At 43.2% G+C, this 23223-nt stretch overlaps 1 protein-coding gene across 9 annotated transcripts in view; it reads left to right on the top strand.

Moving 5' to 3' along the window:
• IQSEC1 (IQ motif and Sec7 domain ArfGEF 1) overlaps positions 1-23223 on the top strand; it is a 318301-nt gene that overhangs the window by 155662 nt on the left and 139416 nt on the right. For 5 of the 9 annotated variants that reach the window (XM_071812987.1, XM_071812986.1, XM_071812989.1 and 2 more), the window contains one exon: positions 10379-10423. The exons of 3 other annotated variants lie outside the window; for them this stretch is intronic. In XM_071812987.1, the coding sequence (XP_071669088.1) occupies positions 10379-10423 (45 nt within the window). Of the gene's footprint in view, positions 1-10378; positions 10424-16883; positions 17671-23223 lie in introns of those variants that run through there. One more of the 9 variants, XM_065845358.2, reaches the window with a different exon arrangement.

Here is a 23223-nt window from a genome sequence, read left to right as displayed (position 1 = left end):
GCGAATGGGGCCAGTGCAGAGCCCTGCGCCGTGGTCCTGTGTCTGCCCCAGCTGGAGCCCAGCACCCATGCGGGATCCCTTTGGCACTGTCTCAGCTTCTCAGGTGTGTTTACAATGCCTCTCAATTCACTCAGCACACGCGGGCAATGTAAACTGCCAGTTATCTGGAAAATCCTGTGTCCTTCCTATGGCCGAGGCTGCTCTGTAGCTTCCCGCCCCACTTCCAGCGTGTGTGCCGCTAACCTCTCTCTTCATTGTTTTACCACAGACATGCTGACGGAGCCCCAGTTGTGGTCGGTTTCCAATTCTGTAGTGTAATAGTTTGCTAGTTGCACGTTATTATATTTAACTTAAATTTGTAAGCCTTTACTTCCAGAAAACAATGATGCTTTTTTAAAAATCTGAGCCCATTTTCAGTTCAGTAGGTTCATAGCCTACAGAAGGAGCAGAAGTACTAAAACATTTACTGTGTGTGTATAGTGATAAAAAGGTTGTTTTCCATGTTTAGAAGAAGCATCATAACCTCTGACAGACTGATGCACTACAATTTAAATAATTGCATTTGCTTAGGTGGATACTTCCATCAATTTTCTTTCAGAGATTATGAAATCAATAGAATAAATTCAGCTTTACTGAGTAATAGGGAAACAGCACATTGATCACAGGACTTTGAATCCATTTAACAGCTTGTGTCATTCAGTTACATTTCCTGGGAAACAAAAGGGGCACGCACATTGATCTATAGTATCTTTCTTGTCATCCGCTGCTGCTTCTTAAATGCTAGGTAATCGAAGAAAAATATCACTGACATGCAGAGAAATAATCATTGATTGGAAGTGCATGTATTGAGGTAGGCTGAAAGTCAGATGAATTCTGAAATTGTAATCCTGATGTTTCTGGGCAGCTACAGGAATGATGAGCTTTGTGTGGTACATGAGAAATGAGCTTCTGGCAGCACAGACCGTGGCTCGTGCTGCCCGCAGCTCTGTGCCGTTTGTTTTCCTGGACGTCTGTAACGTTTGAGAACTGCAGGGAGGTGTCTGCAGCATACGGTCACACACAAGAAGTACAAACTCTCAGAGCGCTCGTTCTGAACTGCAGATTTAAAATCTGCTGATGTGAGGATGAGAAACAAGTTGGTTGTCTAGAAACTAAGATGAAAAGTGGAGCAAAGTCCACCACTGAACCAGTTCTGTGCTGCAACCACGTACTGCTCCGCACCAACAGGTCTTTTAGGCTTTGAACTGTCTGCAATCGTAATGTTCTTAAGTACGTATAAAGGAGATATACCCAACAGGAATGGTCTCCATGTTCAAGGATGAAGTTGTAAGTCTCTGCTCTTAGGATATAATGTAATGGGGCCAGTTTGGTGTGTTAATTTTCATATTCAATGATTCTTTTTTGCTTCGCTGTATCACGCTTACGCAAAGCTGCTGCTAGCTGCTTGAGGAGGGCAGTAGTCACACTATAGCTCTCAAAAGGACACATGATATCCAAACACGTTTTAAATTAAACCATTCCATTTTAGGTTTACTCAACAGCCTTTGTTTTCTGTTATTTTTCAGTCAAGTGATCTGAAATGCCATGCAAGGATACTTGTAGAATTTAGATCTTTGTGGTACCGAGGTGGATACTGGTTCGGGGACTTGTACAGAGAGTGTCCTGGTGTCTACTGAAGCTTCTGGGCTTTCTCCCTGTGGTAGGATTTTCTTACACTGGGTAAGCAGTCACACACGGGACAGCAGTTCGCCTGACTTGGTTACTCTTCACAGTAATCAAGAAACCTTACACATAATGTTGAAGCGGTTTCAGATTTGTGACTCTCATGAACAGCACTGTCCTTGCAGATGATCCACAAACAAAAAAGGAAAGGCAGCTGCTTCTGGCCACAGTAGACAAAGATGAGAAGTTTGAATGGAGAGTAATTCCGTCCAGCCATATTGTTGAACAAGATGTTTTCAAACACTTCAGTTCTCAGATTACATTAACATGCTGGACCTTTGCCTCACAGAGGAGTAAACATAGATCTCGAAACTTTAATGTCTTCAAATTGAATTATATACAATTGGCTGCTGCTATCAGCAACACAATTCCTCTTCCTTCTTTGGAAAACCTCAATTCCCATGTTGTATGTATGGCTGGGTTTTGTTTTCATGGCTCTAAACTTGAGCTGCAAATAGTAGTGAAGCTTGTTAATAAACATCTGATCTTCGTGGAACTCTGGGAATAAGTGTCGTTTAAGTAATAGGCTTTACTTCTAACAAACCCCAAACTGCATCACTGCGATGTTTTAATATGAAATCAGTTCCTCTGGCAAGATGTCACCTTGAAAAACAGCACTGACTGACTTTCCTTTGGAATACCTGGTAGAAGGCTGGGGTGTCTAAAAACAGGACACACAGGATCCGTGTGAGCTCTGAAGCTGCTTCGTATGGCAAAGTGGTGGAGAGTCTGAAACAGCAGGGCCATTGGCCTTTACATGTTATTGCTGGAGTTAATGCAGCTGGAGGGAGTTTTTAAAAATGAATTTGTCAAATAACATCTTCCACTGTACAGTGTGTTACTACAAAACTGAAATTAGAGCACTTCTTGAAATTTAAACTTCTCCACGTCCCCCCATTGTTACTCTTGCCGGTTGCTCTAGGAATTCAGGCCCCAACTTTGTAAGCGTGAACTGAGTTTAATATAATTCTGTTGTCTCTGTACAGAAATTCAGTTTTACTTTTGCACAGCACTCTCAAATTAATAAAGCCAACTGAGCTTCCTAATCTGGCTATTTTCTCTAGATATTTCCTAGATATTGCTTTTCTTATAGAGTTAAAATCTCTTTGAGATACTGTGATTGTATTTTTATTTGGAAAGCATGTTATAAAACGAGGTGTTTGGGCATTTTTCTGTGCTGAACACTCCTGGAATCGTGGCAGAACCCCGGGATGCAAAGAGAAGCCTCCTCAGGCAGGAAAAATGAAAGCAAGCTTGTGTCTATAGGTTGCACAGGGCTCTAATCAAATTCAGTTACATTTCTAGTATGCCAAGTAGAAAAATGTGTTCAGAGTTTTCCTAAAGCTCTTGTTTTCCTCTGGTCTGTTTCTGGCTTTGAAGCAGACCTTTTGGTCACTTAGCGTGTGGTGTCTGGAAGAGATCCAACAAAAATCTCCCATCAATCAGTTGGTTTTCTGAACAATCAGTTGCCTGCTTAGGTTTGTAATCCAGCTTTAGCTGGTAGAGACCTGGGACAATGAGCTGAACTCCCTGAACAGGCAGGACGGGCTTTCCATGCGCAAAACCTCCAGAGCCAGCGCAACTCTGCTCAGGAATCCAAGTCATTCAGACCCCGAGTCAGGAGAGCTTTTTATTTCAAAGAGCAGCATTGAACACATATTTAAGTACTTTGTTGTCTAAAAGGTTCGTTAAAATATTTGGAACACAATGTATGAAAAGAGAAAATTAGAAGCAGGAATTTCAATGGTATTCTTTGTTCCTAGTTCTTAGTTCCTAGTTCTAGTTCCTAGTCCTTCCTTCTGAATGCTGCCTTTTCATAGGTGAGCACTGCCAGTTATGTGAGTAAAGCTATATCTGAAAGACACGGTTAATTTGAACTATATTTTCAGGTTTTGTTCCAATGCCTAATATCAATTGAGTGATGTTTAGTCCTGGCCTACTTACCACGCAGTTCTGTGGCAGCCCCTGCGGTTGGGCTGTTCTGCGTGGTTCAGCCAGCCTGTCGTGAGACGTCTTTTCTGAATTGAATCCCGGTGTGAACGTCGCTGCCGGCACCAGCGCGGGTTTCCAGGAGCGGTGACTTTGCAGCATCCCTGTTGTGTGATTGCAGCGGGACCCCGGAGACCTCAACAACACCAAGGTCATGAGTTGGTGGCAACTGTGGCTCAGAAGAGCCATCCCACATGAGAGAATCATCCGTTCGAGCCAGTATCTTGTCTCAGACAGTGGTCCATGTCCTTGCCAAGGTCGATGGACAGGAGTAAGGCAGCATGCTGTTATACACGTCTGCCTTCAGTTCTTGAAGATATCTTGATTCACTTGCATTGTGCTAATTAATGCAGGGCACAGCTGCATGGCTGACAAATGATTCTCCAGCCAGAAAAGACATCACAGCAGAGCTTCCAGCCATGTATCCGTCAGATGCCTCCTGATTTCTGGGAGGAGCTCAATCTCTTCATTAGTTTCTGGTCTGTGATATTCAAATTAGAATTTCCCACAGCTTGTTCCTTAAGGGCCATTTGTTTGGGACATGAGGCGAAGGGCTGTGTAACAAAAGCCAGTGCTGAACTGCCAGCCACTGGGGCTCTTTGGCTCAGGGCTCTTCTGCGTCTTTTTTGGAATGTGCCCTCCGTGCTGGCGAGGCAGATCTCTGGGCACAGCCAGGCTCCACTACTGGGGAAACTGCAGCTGACATTGCTGAGCAGACTTTAGATGTGACAGGCTAAAATTAATGCCAATGTTACCTTGTTACTTCTAATTCTGTTAAGTAACTTTACCGTATTGTGAGTGCTTTGGTGGTTGGTCACTGAGCAACTAATTAAAGGGGGACAGGCTGAAGATGTTCCAGCTCTCCGTGTTGAAGTGCAGCGTTATGAAGCTGCCGTGGTACCGTGCAGTGTGCGATGCTCAGCAACGGTGGATTTCACTGGGAGCTGATGTGTGCTGGGTGTCGTGGTTGTGGGGGACTACGGTGGGTCCGTGGGTTCCCTGACGGCTGGGTGTCCACCCTAGAATCCCATCACTGCTCATAGACGTGATTTCCAGCAAGTTCGCACAGAATATAAAGGGGTGATTTTGTTTGATGGCCAGTGTAATGACTGGAATATAATTTCCAGTTTTGTTTCTGTGGGAGGGTGTTATTCTGGCTGTGATCCTTCTTTTTGCCTGCAGTGGTTGGATGCTTCAGCCTTACCGAGCAAATGGACCAGTAAGACTGGGATCCAAAGTGTTCAGCAGTGCGAGGTTTCACACTGTCCTCAAGCAAGGGTCGATGTTTCCATGTAATGAAGCTGCACTTTGGAATATTAAGAAATCATTTGATCCTTTGTAAGTGAGCATGTCACAGAATCAGCCTGTGATGAAACAGGATTCTTTCTTCTGTGTGCTGCCAGTTTGTACAAAGAAGCTGTGACTAGCAGCAACTCACCGAGCAATATCTAGCACAGTGTCTTAAATATTTAATACATTATTCTGCCTTGCTTTCCTCAGCATTAAAAAGGTGCAGTACCATGCTGCCTCCCGCACCAAAGGTTTGACAGAGCTCAGAACTGTCTTTTCCCCTCACACACATGCACTCTGAGTTGTCATTTGCGGATGATGCATCTTTGTACTGTGATGCTCTGAGGGATTTCACTTCTTAGCCAAAAGATGATATATTTAAACAGTCTTTATTTGGGATCAAACTGGATTTGCTTCAAGTACAATTATTTAATCTGCCACCATTGTGCATTTTCATGCCAGAAGAGCATCTTGGCTTTCTCAAACTGGTATTTTTCATGCCGTTTGCAGAATGTCTGCTTATGATATGCAGTTATTTGTGGCTTCCCTCAGCAATAAGCGAGGGAGCGCTGTGCTCTCGTGTGTCCTGTGGTTCACAGCTAATGAAGCAGCCGCAGCCATCTGCACTGATGGAACCGGACTGTCCCATCCAGCCCAGTGCTGTCCCCAGGATGGAGCCTGTCGCAGTGTGCAGACTCTCACAACATTATCTGCTCTGCATAGTAAGAACCTCTGTGTAACTTGCACTCCGTCAAGGGAGTTAACAAACACTCTGTAAAAGGTTTATATTACAGCACAAAGTGCTGGACGACTAGAATTCCTGTATTCTGTCTATGCAGTCAGCAGGAGCGCAGTTCCTATGCGGCTCTGCACACGGTGCTTACCGCTGTCAAATTGACATCTTTCTTAGAAATATCTTAATGATTTACATTGTCACTGTTCCATACTGAGACACCAAATAACTTAAATTAAGGTCTCTGTCTGTAATGCAGATCAATAACACTCCCTGTCTATTATCACAGCTGGGGAAAGCAAGATAAAAGATTGTCAGTTCTTCATTCTCTGCATTCTCTATGTCCATAAGTTACAAGGAGCTCCATTTATGCAGTTTCAGAAGTAATCTTCAGTAAGAGTGGTTTTATATTTATGAAAAAAAGTTTCTTTCATCACAAACATAGCAAAATAAGACAGAACTTGTGTCATTGCTCAAGGTACCAAAAAGCTAATTGTGTGTCTCGCTTAAATCTCCTAAAACATTTCAGAATATTAGCTTTTAAACAGCCAATTGCTAGGGAACCTGTACCCTTGGGTTGGCTCACTACCCAACTTAAATTAGCCCCCTGTATACACAGTGCGAGTAAGAGGCATTACGCCCCTGGTCTTGCTTTTTGCTTCAGGACAGAACTCTCAACTGGAATTGTATTTACTGTCTTTGTCTATGGAAACCCAAAGCCTACTGAATCAGACAGCAGCTGTCCGAATTTCAGACCTTGATTTCTTGGTAATATTTTTATTTTCTCCTGTGTAATACCCTGCAGAAGTGGGCTATTGGTAATTGCTGTGCTAGCTGATGAAAATAGATGCAAGCTCTAAGCAAGTTTGTAATACAGGAGTTGTGTGTATCCATATTTTAGCATTGAAAGAGGTTGTTATTACCAACAATTACACCCATTCTTCAAGTTTCACGCCGACCACGTTAGTGCCAGATAATCCCACCGGGCATAGCCCTGTGTGCTGGGTTTAGTTACAGTTCAACGATTCCTCTGCCTTTTCTTGAAAATGTCAACAATTTTCCTGACGAAGAGATGTCATTCAACTGACTCATCGGTGAAACCGGTGCACGTTTCCACAACTCCCTACCTACAAGGCCCTTGCAAACTCCATGGAAACCAACTCAGATATGGAACAGCCTGCAGGGTTGTTTAGAGCATTTTTCCCTGATAATGCAGGATAGTTCCGCAGTTTGTTTTCTTCGTAAATCTTTTAGCTCAATTTTCAGCAAATGCCTTGGGCATAGTTCTACTGTTTGCTGGGGCTTTTCTTCATTTCTTGTGTATGTGCAGAGTGGAAATTGTACATATATAGACAAATCCATTATATTTTTAATAGTGTGTTTTTAATAGCTTTATCATCAGACAGTGCGTAGATTTATTTCTGGATTACAAATGCATGGAGACAGTGCCCATTAGGAGAGAACAAATAGGATTGTTAGACCTTCCTGCTTGATTCCTTTAGAGCAGCACAATTTTCTTTTCCTGCCCAGTTAATTTGTTTAAACAAAACAAAACAACCTTGAAGTAACCTAGAATAGATATATTTTTATTGTTCCCGAAACAGGCATTCCTGAGATTACTTTGTGTAGAATGAGATCTTTTGTTTGTTGTAACTTAATGATACTTTGTGCAGGATTTGGGTTATTGTCATGCTTGAAATAAACTTTGCATTTTTGAGCAGTGTTTGGAAAGAAAGTAAAAGATTTAAATGATATTGTAGATGTAAAGAAAGAAGGGCAGTGATTATGTGATTATACTAAACTTATTCTGTAAATTTAATAAGGATTAACTAAGTTTCTGTACCCCGCATCTGGATCTTCCTAAAGATTTCTAACTTGATTTCTTCTATCTCCACTGGCTTTTTTTTCTTGGCCATTAAACTTTGTTTTTCATGTTGTCAGTCTGCTCCTGAGATTTTCATAATTTGTGGGGTGTGCCTAGGTTCAAAGGCCGGGGCTACAGCTGCTTCTGGGCATGGAACCCTCCGTGATGTACGTCTTGCTTTCCATCCTGCGCCCCAGCACTGCTCATGGATCTCAGCTAGGGATATTTCACAGAATCCCAGAATGTCAGGGGTTGGAAGGGACCTGGAAAGCTCATCCAGTGCAATCCCCCCGCCGGAGCAGGAACACCCAGCTGAGGTTCCACAGGAAGGTGTCCAGGCGGGTTTGAATGTCTGCAGAGAAGGAGACTCCACAACCTCCCTGGGCAGCCTGGGCCAGGCTCTGCCACCCTCACCAGGAAGAAGTTTCTTCTCATCTTTAAGTGGAACCTCCTGTGTTCCAGTTTGCACCTGTTGTCCCTTATCCTGTCACTGGTTGTCACTGAGAAGAGCCTGGCTCCATCCTCCTGACACTCCCCCTTTCCATATTGATCCCCATGAATGAGTCACCCCTCAGTCTCCTCCAAGCTCCAGAGCCCCAGCTCCCTCAGCCTTTCCTCACACGGGAGATGCTCCACTCCCTTCAGCATCTTGGTGGCTGCGCTGGACTCTCTCCAGCAGTTCCCTTCAGCTCATGGAGCTTTTCCTCATTTTGCTGTGATTGAAGAAACAACTTGTACAAGGACGGGAGGTTTCTAAGCTGCAGACTTGACCACAGGAGGCTCCATGGTCAACTCTGTGTCCTGCTGCTCCCTGGTGACACAACATGGGGGGAAAAGCCACCACAGGGTGTCCCTGGGTGACACAGGTGCCCACCTCACACCCCCTCTTTGCAGCAGTTGGCGTTGGGAGCCCTCCCAGCACCGCGGTGCCCATGGGACGCGCTGAGCACATTGGCAGCTCTTGCGTCTCTGTGCTGCCAGCTGCCAAATTGATTAGATCTGGGGCTTTTTGCGGCTTGGGTTTTTTCACTGCCGTTACCAAGTACAAACGCACTGTTACTAACAGCATGCTGAACTGCCTCTAGCAGCAGCGGGGACATTGCTAGCAGATTATCTCAGTAAAAACCTTTCAGGAGGGCCCTCAAAATGGGGATTTTTGCTGTGGAAATTGTCCTTTTCCCTATATATTTGAAAATGTATGCATCTCCTGACTGGAGCTTTTGGTTGCTGGGGAGCCTGCCTTAGGTGTCTGTCTTCAGAAAGAAAATGAGGTGTTTTTAATGAAGCTGTAATCCTGCTGCTTGTGATTGTATAAGGAATCCCTGAGGTCACAAGGAGCTCTGTGGTGTTCGGCACCACAATCAAGGTTGCGCTAGGGTGGTGCTAATCAGCGCCTCATTACCATCTCGTCTTTATGCACAGCGGATTGTCACTGCACAAAGACACGGGCTGTTCAATATTTATTTGTAGTAAGAAGGGCCCAACCTGTGAAGAGAAGATTTTAAAATCTGTGTTCAAAGCAAGGCAAAAAGTCACGCTCGGTGAGCAGGTTGGCGCTCTGTGACACACTGTGTTAAGCGGTAAACTTAATTAGAAGTAAATTAAGTTGACCCTTTTCAATTGTTAAACTAACAAGGAGTCACGAAGCCAACATATGTAAGCCACCCCCTCAATATTTGTCACTATTCACAAGTCCTGAACTCCGAATGCAAACAAATTACAGGATGGAATAAGCTCCTAAAAGCTATTTTAAAGCTTTAGTGCTTTAGTTCAAAGCTACTTGGACAATGCTGTTTGTTTCCATTCCTGTACAGCTAATTCTTGCATCTGCTGTGTTTATGGCCTCCTCCCTTCACACAACCCTGTTTATTTTTGTAAATATACTAGTAATCTTGGGTTTAAAAGTAAATATTTGCAATTCTTTTACAAATAACCACTGTAAATATAATGAATATAATTCTAATGCTAATTTTATGAACCTCAATAGACCGTACACATTTATGACTATATATGAGCAAAGGCTGAACTATGGCAGTTTGTGTAAGGGATGTAAATGGGTAAGTACAAATAACCATTTAAAAATTTCTAGCGTGATGACGGAGTGTTCATTGTGACGCTTCGGCTAATGTCTTATTACAACCTGTGGAAAAACTGCTTTCACCCTTAAAATTTAACTCTATGTCATATATATGTTTATGTGAAACCTGCAGTCATTCACAGTGAGAGCAAGTCTGCTGGGTAACACCACACGACATGGTAAAATATTACTGTTTGAACAGTAGTTGGAATCACCTCTGTCCTTTCAGTATCTTAACTAAACTCTCTGCTGCAATTATTCTTCAGGAAGACTCTGTAGTTGCCTTTTTGGGTAGAGAACATGAAGCCACAGAGATTTGAGAGCCAAGCACACGCAGCGCAAGACGAAAGTAGAAGACGGGTTCTGAAATGCTTAATATAGTGGTGCACGCAGTAGAACTTGTGTCAGTCGTTCATAAAACAAAGTATTGTTCATTTAGAGCAAATCTGGACGGGGGGAGTGCTTTTAGAATACTGACAATTGATCACATTCAACGAGTTCAGAACAGTGTTGTAATTCCCTTTTCTCTGCTGTGTAGGAAATCGCTGTTGGTTTTTTTTAGTCATGTTTAATGGCACGCTAAGTATTATAAAATGTCAATAACAAGGAAAGCGTAAAATCATTAAGCATTTGATGTTTAAGGATGTTGTCTCTTTTAATAGTTTTAATAGTTTATAATTTTATTCTTTTGCTGTCATCTCAGGACGTCATTGGAAACAGGAAGCAGCATCTCAACTGATCCACTCAGGTACTGTAGTAATACAGATGTTAATTTTAGGTTGGAAATAATAAAAATTACTTCTGTTCTGTATCACCTGTACACATAATATTCTGTTACAATGCATAGCCAGTGAAGGCATTGACAAAATAGCTGGATTTTTCTGTTTGGGAGGTGCTATTTCACTGTTTTCCAGGATTTCCCATTTGAAATTCAGTTCCAGTTTCAAACGCTGTATTTGTTCTCCGAGGAGCGCAAAGGGGAGGGAGGAGAGCTGGGTTTGTGCATACACATGGGCCGACCAGCTCTCAGATTTGTATAACCCCAGATCGTGCTGAAAGCGTTGGCCCTTCCCTGGCACTTTTGTGCTGCTTTGAGTGAACAGCACTGACTGCGTCAAAATGTCATCCCTGTTTTCCATTGCTCAGCATTTTGATAAAAGCACATGTATAAACTTCAGAGAGCACTGTCATATGAGTCATTGCAGTAACCAAGATTTTACTTTGATCACTCAATTTAGAAAAAAATGCATAGCGCTGTGAACACTGCATATCAAATGGGCACCTTGCATCTTTTATCCTCGTAGTTGCACATTAAAGCGTGCATCAAAGTCACAGGCTTCCTTTGATTAAGTTGGGGCAGAGCCCCTCACAAACTGACAGTTGTTTTGATATGAGTGGAATCTTCCTTTGGAGATGTGATGGGTTGAGGATGTGACTTTTTCCCACTTTGTGTCGTTTTAACCTTGCTTAAACAAAACAGTAGTGGGATCTGTTCTGTTTAACCTTATTCAAATTAAAGGCCCTCTCTGTTATTTATCTTCCATTGTTTCCCAGTGTATGTTCCTCTGAAAGTCAAGCGTATGCCTTATTATCATTTCCTAAAAGCACAGACACACAGTCCCCATGGGTTGTGATATTATCTTTGTGTTCAGCTGAGCAGAGCAGCACTGAACACTGTCCAGTCATGACCGTGGTTTTCTTCCCGTGTCCCGTGTTGACTGGAACACTGTTCCTTTGTGTGGTAGGACAATGCAGGAAACAATGACACCTTCTCCCTGCCCCGCTTTGCTGTGAACTGATTTTAGCAAGAACATCGTATAACTGGTTTGTGATTTCCCGTTTTCTGGGATAAGGTACCCAGAACTGGGTATTGCTACCATCTCCATTCCCACTAGAGAAACTGCTGTGAAAATAGCAGATTTTATTACAATGTTTCTCCTTCTGGTGGAATTTTTTTTGTGGGAGGATATCAGTGAGGAATACGAGGAAGAATTACATAAACGTTAGAAGTGGCTGAATTTTAACATTTGGTGGGAAAATGAATAGAGGACATTCTTTGAATAGGTTGAGTTGCACTGAATGGACGTGTTTGCTAGAAACGGCAGTGGTTGAATCATTTTAAGTTGCTATGGGATCATAAAAACATATGAATAATTCCTTGTTTAAGACTATTTTGAATAAAATGAGGCCGTGTGATTTAATATCCACCAAAGTGGCCTCACGACCTCTGAAGTCCAGCACACAGGAGATGTGGTAAGTTCGTGGCGCTGGCTCTCATTAGTATGCAATGGGTGGGTAACGCTTTCCTGAGCCTGCAACAGAGAGCTGCGGGCTGGCATGGAATCCCTGATTACGCTGCTTTATATTTCAAACAATAGCTTTACAATAGCTTATATTCTACGTTTTACAATATTTTTTTAAAAGCTCTAAGTTATCAGACATTTGGAGATGTTCTTCTTTATCCCATTTGCTTTCGTAAAGCCTGTGCTCAGACGTTTGCTAAACTACCTCAGACACATGATCTTGAGAATACTTGTCATTTTTGTTAGAGACCTGCCTTTATAAAAAGGTATTTGGAAATACACACACTTGCGTATGGTGAGTCCTTTTCAATTTTGAGAAGTGGAGTGAAATAATATCCGGGGGTCACCAGATGAGGATGCAAAAATCCTGCTCTAACTACAAATGAAATGCTTTTATTATGTTTAAAAAGTCTAGAGTAAAACAATCACAGAGGAAACATTAAAGAAATGTCCAGGTTATATCAGCTAAACCAGTGATTTTTTCCTAGGGTTAAATAATTATTGAAGAAACAGCATGTAGAATCTAGTTGACTTCAGTAGGTCGAATACGCCTGTTCTGGAGCTGTAACTGAGCAGAATTAAGGCTGCTGTTTTTAAGTCAAATGAAAGATGTTAGAAGACTCCTAGTTACTGAATGTGTTCTCATGAACCTGTTGCACAAATTTGCCTTTGAGTGACCCATAAAATGGAATGTACCCATTAATATGATCCCATCCAGTGTCCTGTCAAGCAACTAGTATTTTCTAGTCAGGCACCTTTTCTTGCATTTTGCTCACTAAGTTCCTGTCCCTATCAAGGTGAGTCTGATCTCAAAGAACCACTCTCCTAGTTCCCATCTGCTCTGGAACATTGTAATCCAGACTTCTGATTTTGTTAATGGTGTGTAGGTTCCTCACCAGACAGATCCATTCATTTCCCTTGGGTTTATATGGACTGCACTTTGATTCTGTACATTCAATTTGACAGTTATTTTGAGTTGGACTCTGTCAGTTTTCAGCTGGTATCTGAAAATATTTTGTTTCCTAATATTTGAATCCTAATGTGGGCCTTCTGGAGTGTTGTATTACCGGGCCTGTTTTGAATGATCCAGAATCTTAAATATTTTAAGCTTTGCAGATATTCATGGCATATTTGTCATCTTCTGTAACAAATTCACTGACTAGTGTTTGTATGAGTTTAGAGAACAGACATGCAGAAAAGATATTCGGCATTAAGAGAACAAAAAATTCTTACTATTCTGCTTCATGAAATTTGGGTGGCTTAGAGCTTTAATAACCAAAAATGAAAGATAGTATCAAATGATGATTAATATTCATCTGTGGGGTGGGGCATAAACCTGAGAGCTGTTTGAAGCAAAATACCTTTGTTTTGAGTTGCTGGAGCATCTCTAGGCAGCGGAGCTTCCCTTCCAGTAAAGGCGGGAGGGCGCATTGGAAGGGAGCTGGATTTTTGTGTCCCTGGTTCTCAGGGTGTCCTTGCAGAGCGTGTCACCCAGCGGGTGTCACTGAGTGGGTGTCACTGAGTGGGTGTCCCAGCACAGCTCTTCATTTCCCTGCCTGGAAAGGAATGGTTGCTGAGGTGGTACACGGAGATGCCAAGAGGGCCAGCAAGGTAGATCTGGTTTATCACAGCCTTAACAGGAGACCATTTGATTTGCCGTATCAAGAAAGGGACCCGATGTCCAGGAGCTTTGTGTGCCGTTAAGCCTCCCAGGAAGCAGTTTAGCATCTATTTGGCTGCACAAAATCTTAGTTTGTACACCTTACATGTATTCCTTGTATGATCCCCACTTTTTAATGTGATGTGCACATGGAATTGGTATGGGAGCCACATTGTCTTGCTCTCATGGTATTCCTGAGCTCCACAATGTACAAATCACCAGCGTGAAGTGTTTGTGTGTGGCTATTGAAGTATTTCACCCTGGAATCATGGAAGACTCACAGAAAACAGTTTTCTTACTGCAGGCTTACAATTTCTGTACTCCAGGCAAGCAGGCGGATACACTGATTTTCCAGGCGGGTGAAATATTTTTCAGGAATGTTCCTGGCATAAGGGTTTAAGTAAAGAAATAACAGTAGTTTAATAATGTATGTATTTTATGAAGGGTTAAAGATGTAGGTAGACAAGTCCATTTTCTTGATTTCCCCACCCTCAAGCCCAGTATTTGGAATCAGCGTATTGGTGACTCCAGCAGGCGCTGACTTCATGCTGGGGTTGTTTTATACAACACTCTCCCTCATCAGTGGATTGCTTTGCTTCAGCCTTAGAGCTCCATGGATTGACGAGACAACCATCCCTAAAAAGGGAGCTGTTGTGCTATATGATTTTCACTTTGCTCTTTTTTTAGTTGCTGTTTCTGAAACACTCGTCAGAGGCTCCAGGACCTCGCCAGCAGAGCTGCCTCTGCACAGCAAAGCTCTAAAGGACTATAGACATTTTCAGCAAACTGTTCCTTACGGTACCAGGGCTGAAGCTGCAGCACGTCTGGAAATTCCTACTCCTATTAGGTCTGGGAATTCTAAGTCAAAGGTTTCAGTAAATGACTTTCTGAAAGAACTGGTTTTATATCCAGGGTGAGCGTGAGATGAAGCTTAATTGTCTTTGTTGTTTTCCTCTGGAAGACAAGTAAAAATGAAGAACATGTTCAGAGGATGGTGCTTTTCATTTGCAAAAGTCCTAATTAGCATTTTCTCTGCATGCAGTGCAGTATAATCAGCACTGGTTGGTGTCAGAAAATCCATGCGCATGTAGCTTCTGCTCACTGCAGTCCACTATTTAGAAGTAAGTAATTAAGGCAACAGCATTTTTTTGTTCTTTTTGGAAAGGGTTTGATGGAGAGAAAGAAATTGCTTTGCAATGTGAACAGTTAAAAGAAAGTCCCATTTCAGGATCAAATCTTTGAATGGTTTCACTTGAGCTCAGTTGTCTCAGTGGGGCTTGCTCTTCTCCTTCCTTGGCCCTGTGAATCCCTCTTCTTCATTATGACATGAGGCATTCCTTGCTGCTGCTACTTTGTTTTGTTTTATTTTATTTTATTTTATTTTATTTTATTTTATTTTATTTTATTTTATTTTATTTTATTTTATTTTATTTTATTTTATTTTATTTTATTTTATTTTATTTTATTTTATTTATGAAATTCCTTTTGAAAGGCCCAAATCAAACACACATCACATTTGTCATTTCTCACGCAAGTTGCTTTTCTGGTGATCTGTTTGTTCCACCACTCACCCCATATTGGAGGTAAACACCAAAGTTGTGACATAAAGAGTTTTGAATGTTTTCTAGGCAGAATTTACGGCTTTCTTTACTAAAGAAAGTGCCAGTTCTTACTCAAATATATTTATAATTTTATTTCAAGTCTCCTTACACAACCAGTTTTCGAAGAAGTCGCAAGGCACTTATGTAACTGAACAGTGACAATGAGTAAAACCAGAAACCAAAGGAATCCCTAAATATAGCTGATTATCCAGGCACTTGTGGAACCAGATACGTCTGCGTGGAAAAGACCTGCAAGTGAAGCTTTAGGGCTCGGGTTTTCTTGTCGTATTTTTCAAAGTGTTAAAAATGCTCTGGTGTGTGGGTTTGGTTTGGTTTGGTTTGGTTTGGTTTTTTAAAGACCACTTGTCCAAGTGCCAGTATCTTTGCTTTTAAGTGTTTCCCAAGATTCTGATTTTGGTTTTGTTGAATTCTTAAGTTCCTGTTACCTCTTTGATACTATTGGAAGCTGTATCCTAACTCGTCACTGTTAGTGATTTTTAAAAACTCAGCAGAATGAGAGATACCCAGATTGCAGTTTCTGAGAAAGTAGACCTAACAGCAAAATGGACATGTGAATGGGTGAGTCTCCGCTAGGGCACTTGTTATTTAAAAACAATGACAAAAACTTCAAAAAAAAAAAAAAAATTGGTGTTGAAGTCTTCTCTTGTGCTGGTGACATTTCCTGTAAATTAGCAGTTCTGCATTTTTCACTCTTGCTCTGAGCATCCTTCAAGCCTGAGGAAACACCTTACAAGTAATCGGCACATTGGTGGAGGGAGGAAAGGGGAGGGGAAGGGGTAGAATTGGGCCGATGTCTTTCATAAGAGACAGCAGCTAAATTTGGACTCGAGTCTTTTCAGGATAAAGCAATGTGCTTTTCTCGTGTCTAGCCAAAGGTTTGCAATAGAAGATTCTGCTCTCAGTTCCAGAAGGACAGGGAACTGCTGGAGAGAGTCCAGTGCAGCCACCAAGATGCTGAAGGGAGTGGAGCATCTCCTGTGTGAGGAAAGGCTGAGGGAGCTGGGGCTCTGGAGCTTGGAGGAGACTGAGGGGTGACCTCATTCATGGGGATCAATATGGAAAGGGGGAGTGTCAGGAGGATGGAGCCAGGCTCTTCTCAGTGACAACCAGTGATAGGACAAAGGGCAATAGGTGCAAACTGGAACACAGGAAGTTCCACTTAAAGATGAGAAGAAACTTCTTCCTGGTGAGGGTGCCAGAGCCTGGCCCAGGCTGCCCAGGGAGGTTGTGGAGTCTCCTTCTCTGCAGACATTCAAACCCGCCTGGACACCTTCCTGTGTAACCTCAGCTGGGTGTTCCTGCTCCGGCGGGAGGATTGGACTGGATGAGCTTTCCAGGTCCTTTCCATCCCCTGACATCCTGTGATTCACTGTAGTTCAGCTCCCGGCTGCGGAAGGACAATGGGGCTGGGCTGGCGCTGCAGCCGCAGCCGCCCGGTCCCATTGCCGGTCCCATTGCCGGTCCCATTCCCGGCCGCATTGCCGGTCCCATTCCTGCCGGCCCCGGCAGAGCCGCGTTCCCCCGGGCGGCCCCGCTGCCCGGCAACGCCGCCCCGCACCCTGCGGCTCCGCTCATTAGCCCCGCTTCGCACAGCCCGGCCGGCGGGGTGTGCTGGGAATACGATAAGCACAACGTGCTCCGCGACTGGGGAGGGTCTGCGCTTCTGCTGTCTTGTTTTTTTCTCTCCCCTCCCCTGTCATAAGGAGCCCACAGTTTTCATAGGTGCTGGCAGACAATGGAGCTGATGTGATTTACGCAGGAGGAGCTGATTAGCAGAGTTGTGTGCTGCTCTATTTAAAAAAAAAAAAAGCAAGCCTGCGGTTCCCATGTGATGGGATCACAGCACTGCTGTGATTATAGGGCAGTTGTCAGATCTGATTGAGATAATTTTGTCCGTTTTCCGAAGTTCTGCGAGCTTTAAGGATGCTTTTCAAAGGTCCTTCAAAAACCTCAACTGGAATATATACACTTTGTTTGACCAGAGAGCTTTTGGAATGGCCTAAAATAGCCAAAAGGAGAAGTGGGATTTTTGTGTAATCACGGTTATCCCGGTATCACTGGGGACTTTTGGAAAGATAAACTGCAAACCGGATCAAAGAGCGCACATGAATTTGTATCCTTTGTGCGACTGGCTCTTTGTACGGCAGCGGGACAGTGTGAGCGTGCAGGTGCTGTGCCATGTGCACCACGGGCGCAATTAGAAACACTAATGCTGCAATAAGGAGAGGAGTGTGTTGGACTGGATTTGAGTCATTCAGATCATAACAAAAAGAAGTCTTGTGTTGTTCAAACCTAGCTGCAGACTACAGTTGCTGCAGCAGAAGTGTCTGAAAATGCTGAAGTTAAAGGCCTTCTGCTTGGATTACTGGCAGTTTTTATGTCTCCAGCCTCTTCACGGTTTCTATAAAAGGTAAGAAAACATCAACTGTGAAATGCTTTTCAGTACTGGGTGGCTGCACATGATGCCACCAGTGCTTTTACTGACTGTTCTACTCTCTTGCAGAAAGGCAAATATGCAGGGGAAGAGGGAGTGGGAGAGAATTAATGAGAACTTGTGACAAAGATTGTAAAGCTGCTTTTTTTATTGCATTAATTATCAGCCACTTTTGTCTCTGTGCGTACAGATGTGGAAGGTAAAGATGCTGTTTGGTTTTAACATTTACTTTAAGTCACATCATCTCAGCTAAGACTCAATTAGTACTTCTCTGCTCTTTTATCCTTAGGCACAGTAGCTTGGCTTGTGTAGTCTACAGATTGTAAATAGCACTAGGAGATTAATTGAAATGTCATGGAAATTTATGTAATGCAGAGAAGATCCTTTTTTTCCCAGAGATATTTAGTAATATAATAGTTCATCTTTCATCTCCCTCCCAGTGCAAAGTGCACATCACAGTCATTCAGAGCAGTGGGCACTTCACTTAGGCAGGTCTGACGTCCAGCTTAGGTGATTGATGGTGAACAGTGATCAGAAAGAATAGGACTGGGTGTCACATGCTTTGAGCTTGCCTACTTAATGGAACAACAAAATAAGCAATTCCATTTAACGTGTCCCTGAACTTACCCTGATGCTTTTTAATCTAAACTTGATTTATGCTCCTAAACAACAGGGAATTATGAGTATTTGAATTTTCTGGAGAAAAAGTGGTGTTTGCTTTATCGTTAACAAAACCCATGCAGTTCTTTAAAACAGGATTCTGTCCCTGTTATGTACACTTTCTGGTCTATTGTCAGCCTACAGAAAGTGCTTTGTACGAAATGCTAATTGCAGCTGAATTTGTCAGGCAGTGACTGAAGGCTGGAGAACGGAACTGTTCCAATCTTTTTCAAGGTTTGAGGGGTGCCCCACACTTTCTGGCATTGACTGATATAGGACCCTCATCTGTGACTGTTGGCTTGCAAAGTTTCAAAGGATAGCTTTATTCTCCTCTTCTTGCACCTTTTCACAGATTTCATCTCTGAGCCAAAAAAATTCCACCTTATTCCCAGCCCATTGTAATGTCTTCCTTGCTGAGAAGCTGTATAAAATAATAGGCGTATAGCCAGACTGTTTTGACACAAATAAATACAACTAAACTAAAGCTTTATGTCTTGGGTTCCTGGTGAAATCCCAGATTTGTTGCAAGCGAATTACTGTGGTTATTCTACATCTCCTAGTGGAAACCTCTACAATAGCTAAGGACTGTCCATTTATTTCCTTCCAGATAGTTGATTTATTTGTCATCAAAACCTGAATGTACTTGAGCCCTCCTCCTGGGGCGTGTTTGCATGAGCAGAAAAGAGGACTTAAGTACTTTAATATCAGATAGAAGCACTTTGCTCTCATTTTGGGAAAAGGAGAATTGTGACTTTCTCATGTTTAAACCAAAATAATTTCTTGATGATGCACAGCAACAAACAAGTGTGAAAAACAAATGGTCCAGAATAGCAAACCTTAAATGCAAAGAGGTTCATGTTACAAAAAAACAAACCAAACAAAAAAAACCCTACACTTTCTTGAGACTTATTTTCAATCTTTCAATCATGTTTTATAAGTAACCATAGATTGTTTTAAAATGCTCTTGGAAAAGAGCCAAGGCACTGTGGGGGAAGAGTTTTGTGTTTGCCTGCGTGTATATGTGTCTTATAATATATAAAATGAGATAACCAAACCAAGACTTGAGCAACGTTTCTGTTCCATGAGTGTCACTCCAAGAATGTTTAGTATGAGCAGTGAGGTTGTTGCCTGCCCTCTGTTACACCCCGATGCTGCGGGGGCAGACGGCGGATGTAACGGGAGCAAACTCCAGCCGTCTCCGTGGGACGTTCCCTGGTGACCCACCGTGACTTCAGGTGCCGGGGTGCGGTGACAAGTGTGGGGGCAGCAGTGCCTGAGCCTCCCCCATGTGCAGGAGCTTTGGAGCAGAGCCAGGGGGGCTGTGAAGAGCTGCCCCCCTCCCACCGAGCCACGTGTGCTGCTCCCACGGGTGACTCAGAGCCATGGCCTGGCCACGAGAGCTCTGCTCATGGCTCCTCGTGCGCTCACCCTCCCCAACAAGCTGTGCATGACAAGTGTGAGTGTTCCCTTGCCTTTTGTGGGCTGTCTGAGCAGAGCGTGGCTTTTATTTTCAGTTGCAGTCTGTGCTCAGAACCGTGGTACATGTTTCTTGCTGCTTCAGAAGCTCAGTGGCTTGCTTCTCTACGTTCAGAAATCACACTTGGTTTTTCAGCTCTTCTTACTCAGGGAGGTTTTGTGGGATCATGTCTGCCTGACCTGGACAATTGTGATTTATGGTATAATTTTGTCTTGCACTGGGGGCCACTTGAATGGAACTTTGCATCTCTGTCTCTTCACTGAGGTGTTTTTCCTCAGCATAGCAAGGGAAAGGGGACATAGGACAAAATAAACCAACTGTGCTTTAGTCAATTTCTTAAATTTGGCAGCAGCTTCAGCAGCCAGGACTTTGCCCATCACATGTACCTTTACAAAGCAAAGTTACTGCAAGGTAATCCCAGAGTGGTTGGGGTTGGAAGGGACCTCTGGAGATCATCCAGTCCAACCCACCTGCTAAAGCAGGGTCACTTAGAGCAGATTGCACAGGGCTGTGTCCAGGATGCGGTTGCTTCCGATCACACGTATATAAACTAACAGGCTGCTTTTATCGAAGTTGCAGCAGATTGTATACACCAAACTGAGCGGACTGGGGTAGAAACCTGGTCAAAGAACGTTTGATAATTCACTAATTTATGAAAATCAGATTTCAACTCTTTTGCCATTAACACTGAGTGCATTTTGGTCAGTGTTACAGCCCCTCACTTAAGTGCTGTTTTCAGTATCCTTTAAATACAAATACTAAAAGTGTAGCAATATATTTTGATAAGAGATTAAAGTGTAAGATGCGCAAATCACTGTAGGATTTCTGTGGGATTTTGAGGATGAATGTCTGATGGATTATTCTAAAATCCTGTGACTTCAGGTTTAGCACGTGAAGATTTTCTTTAGCCACTGGGTGCACCGTGCTGTGCTTCTGCCAGCTGGTGTGGAATAGCCCAAGCGAGAAATTGTTACCATTAGCATTGCATTAAAGATAAAGGATAAGGTGAGAAAAATTGTGACTGGCAGTGAGGGCAACTGCAGTCTAGGGGGGGAAGGTAGATTTTTCCTCTTGCTTAGATAAGAGTGTTTTAAAAACATAATGTGCCCAGTTTGTAGAGGATAATTTACTGGAATCCAGTTGCTTGACAAACAAAATGGTTTTAAAATTATTTTGTGTCACTTTTCATTTTTCTTTCATCAGTTTGCTCTCTCTAAAGGAGGCATGAGCCTCCTACAGAACAATTAGGACCGTTTCTAACAAGCGCCTGATTCCGGCTACCCCGATGGAATAAGATAAGTGAGCAATGACTGGGGTTTTTGAAGCAGGGATTAGTTGAAGTTGTTTCTGCTAGCCTTCAGCTGGGACTAGCGGTTCCAACACTGATACATTGAATCATGCACTTAAGCCCATCTCCGGGCAAGAATAGGTCTATACTTTGGTATATGATTCAGTCCATTAGGATGTTTCAGTGATGATTATAAATGAAAATGCTTTCATGAATTTGCTTGGTAGGAGCAGCTTATCACAAAAATATCACAGCGCAGCTGAGTGTCAGAAGCTACTTGAAGCCACTCTGATATGACAGTCTGCGGGGCACCTGCAGCTCCGTGCTCATCCTCTTTCCCCCTCTGTTATCCGAGACACTGAAGCCATTAAAGGAATTGCCAGGCTTAATTTAGATGTAGTTTCAAAGACAGCACATGTGCTTTAAATGATCTATGTCAGGATTGTTCTCTGGGTTAACTCTTTGTTAAAAAGAATGTGCTTTGATAGTCTTTGTTCCTTAATTCTGGTCTTAACTGCGTGGACTCTGCGTCCAGGATGATGTGAGGTGGGTTCAGATGTGCGGAGGACGTGCTTGGTAAGAGGCACAGAGCAGAGCTGCGGTTTCCCTTGAGCAAAAAGCAGCATAAACCAAGACACAACTCAGATGTCGTGCATTACTACATAGTTAAAGGGAATGCCGTTGTTAAATTCATTATTTAAAAGCAGATTTAATAAAGGAGAAAGAGTTATAGGTAGTGGTTTATATACAATACTATATTCCTGTATCCCTGGAAACAACAGCTGTATAGTAGTTACAAATCTCAGTACCAGTGAGCGGGGGGGAAAAAATCCTTCGATTCTAGTTCCTGAGGGCAGGGAACTTCTGCTCCCTGATCAACAGTGATGTCAGCTGGTTTGTCTTCCTTCTTGCTGCCATTTGAATTATGAGCTCCTTCACAATATCTGGAACAAAACAATAGCAAAGTGGGTGGGAAAAATTCCTGAAGCTTTGTCGTGAACTCGCGCTTAGAGTTCACCATATATGTTGTTAGAGACAAATAGTTTGCTCTCAGTTGACAGTGACTTCATCCAGAGCAGGGCTGAGTCATACGCCGAGAGCTCAGCTCATTCTCCAGAGGTTTGTGTTGGCAACGTTTCTGCAATTGCAGAGCAGCTGAGAGCATAACATTCTCTCCTCCTTATCCCCCAAATCCACCTTCCTCTTGAAATACAGCCTGCAAAGGGTGCGGATTGCAGTATTCCCACACTCAGCATAAAAATGATTAAGAGGAAACTCTCAGATAAATATGCAGAATAGCAAAATGCCTTAAAAACAGAGCACTTGTCTACACTCAGGGAACTGAAGTGATTTCAAGCTGAGCAATTTGAATTAAAATCCTCATTAATCTGGTTGAAACCTTCATTGCAGTGTAATTAACGCTATTTTGTATCTGAAAGAGAGTCTTCCTGCAAGTGGTCAAAATGCATTGTTCATATGCCTTAAATTCATACTTGTGGTTTGTCTGAACTGTCCGGGCTGTTCTCCCTCCTGACCTGGCAGACGGACAGACAGACATCTCACAGGACCCCTTTGCTGTCCGTCCCCTGGTTTCCTTGATGCGTGTTGCAGGACTTGGGCATTGCTGAGCAGAAATCCTGTGTGGTGTCGCTGCCCTTCCCGCTGCTGGAACTGATCAAGTGGCTTTTGGGCTGGGTACAGTTCTTGGTTTATGTGTCTTTTTGTGCCTTTGCAGTCTTAACTCTTCCTTGCCCCCTTTCCTCTCCCCCAGGAACCATCTGTGAGTCTTCAGGTTCTCCCTTCCCACCTGTGCCATTTCACCTTCCCCAAGCAGAGCTTCTAAGGCCGGAGAGCGCGCTGTTCACCAGACTTTGCCTCCCATAGCTGCTCTCTACTGTATTTAGATGCAACTGACGGGCAGACCCTGGAGCGGCCACATTTTAATTGTGCGCTTGGCTCTGTGCCCTGCGCGGGGGGTTGGATGCTTTCTGAGTTTCCTTTGATGGTTTTCCAAGGTGAAGTCCCAGCGAAGGGAGGTTGGGAGTGCGGTGGGTTCTGGGGACACGCGGGGAGCCTGGCAGGAGCTGCCCCTCCAAGAGCCTCG

The sequence above is a fragment of the Patagioenas fasciata genome, chromosome 10 (assembly GCF_037038585.1).
Source record: "Patagioenas fasciata isolate bPatFas1 chromosome 10, bPatFas1.hap1, whole genome shotgun sequence".
Classification (NCBI taxonomy): Eukaryota; Metazoa; Chordata; class Aves; order Columbiformes; family Columbidae; genus Patagioenas; species Patagioenas fasciata.
Note: the sequence above shows the minus strand (reverse complement) of the source record. Positions and strands in the feature narration are given on the sequence as shown.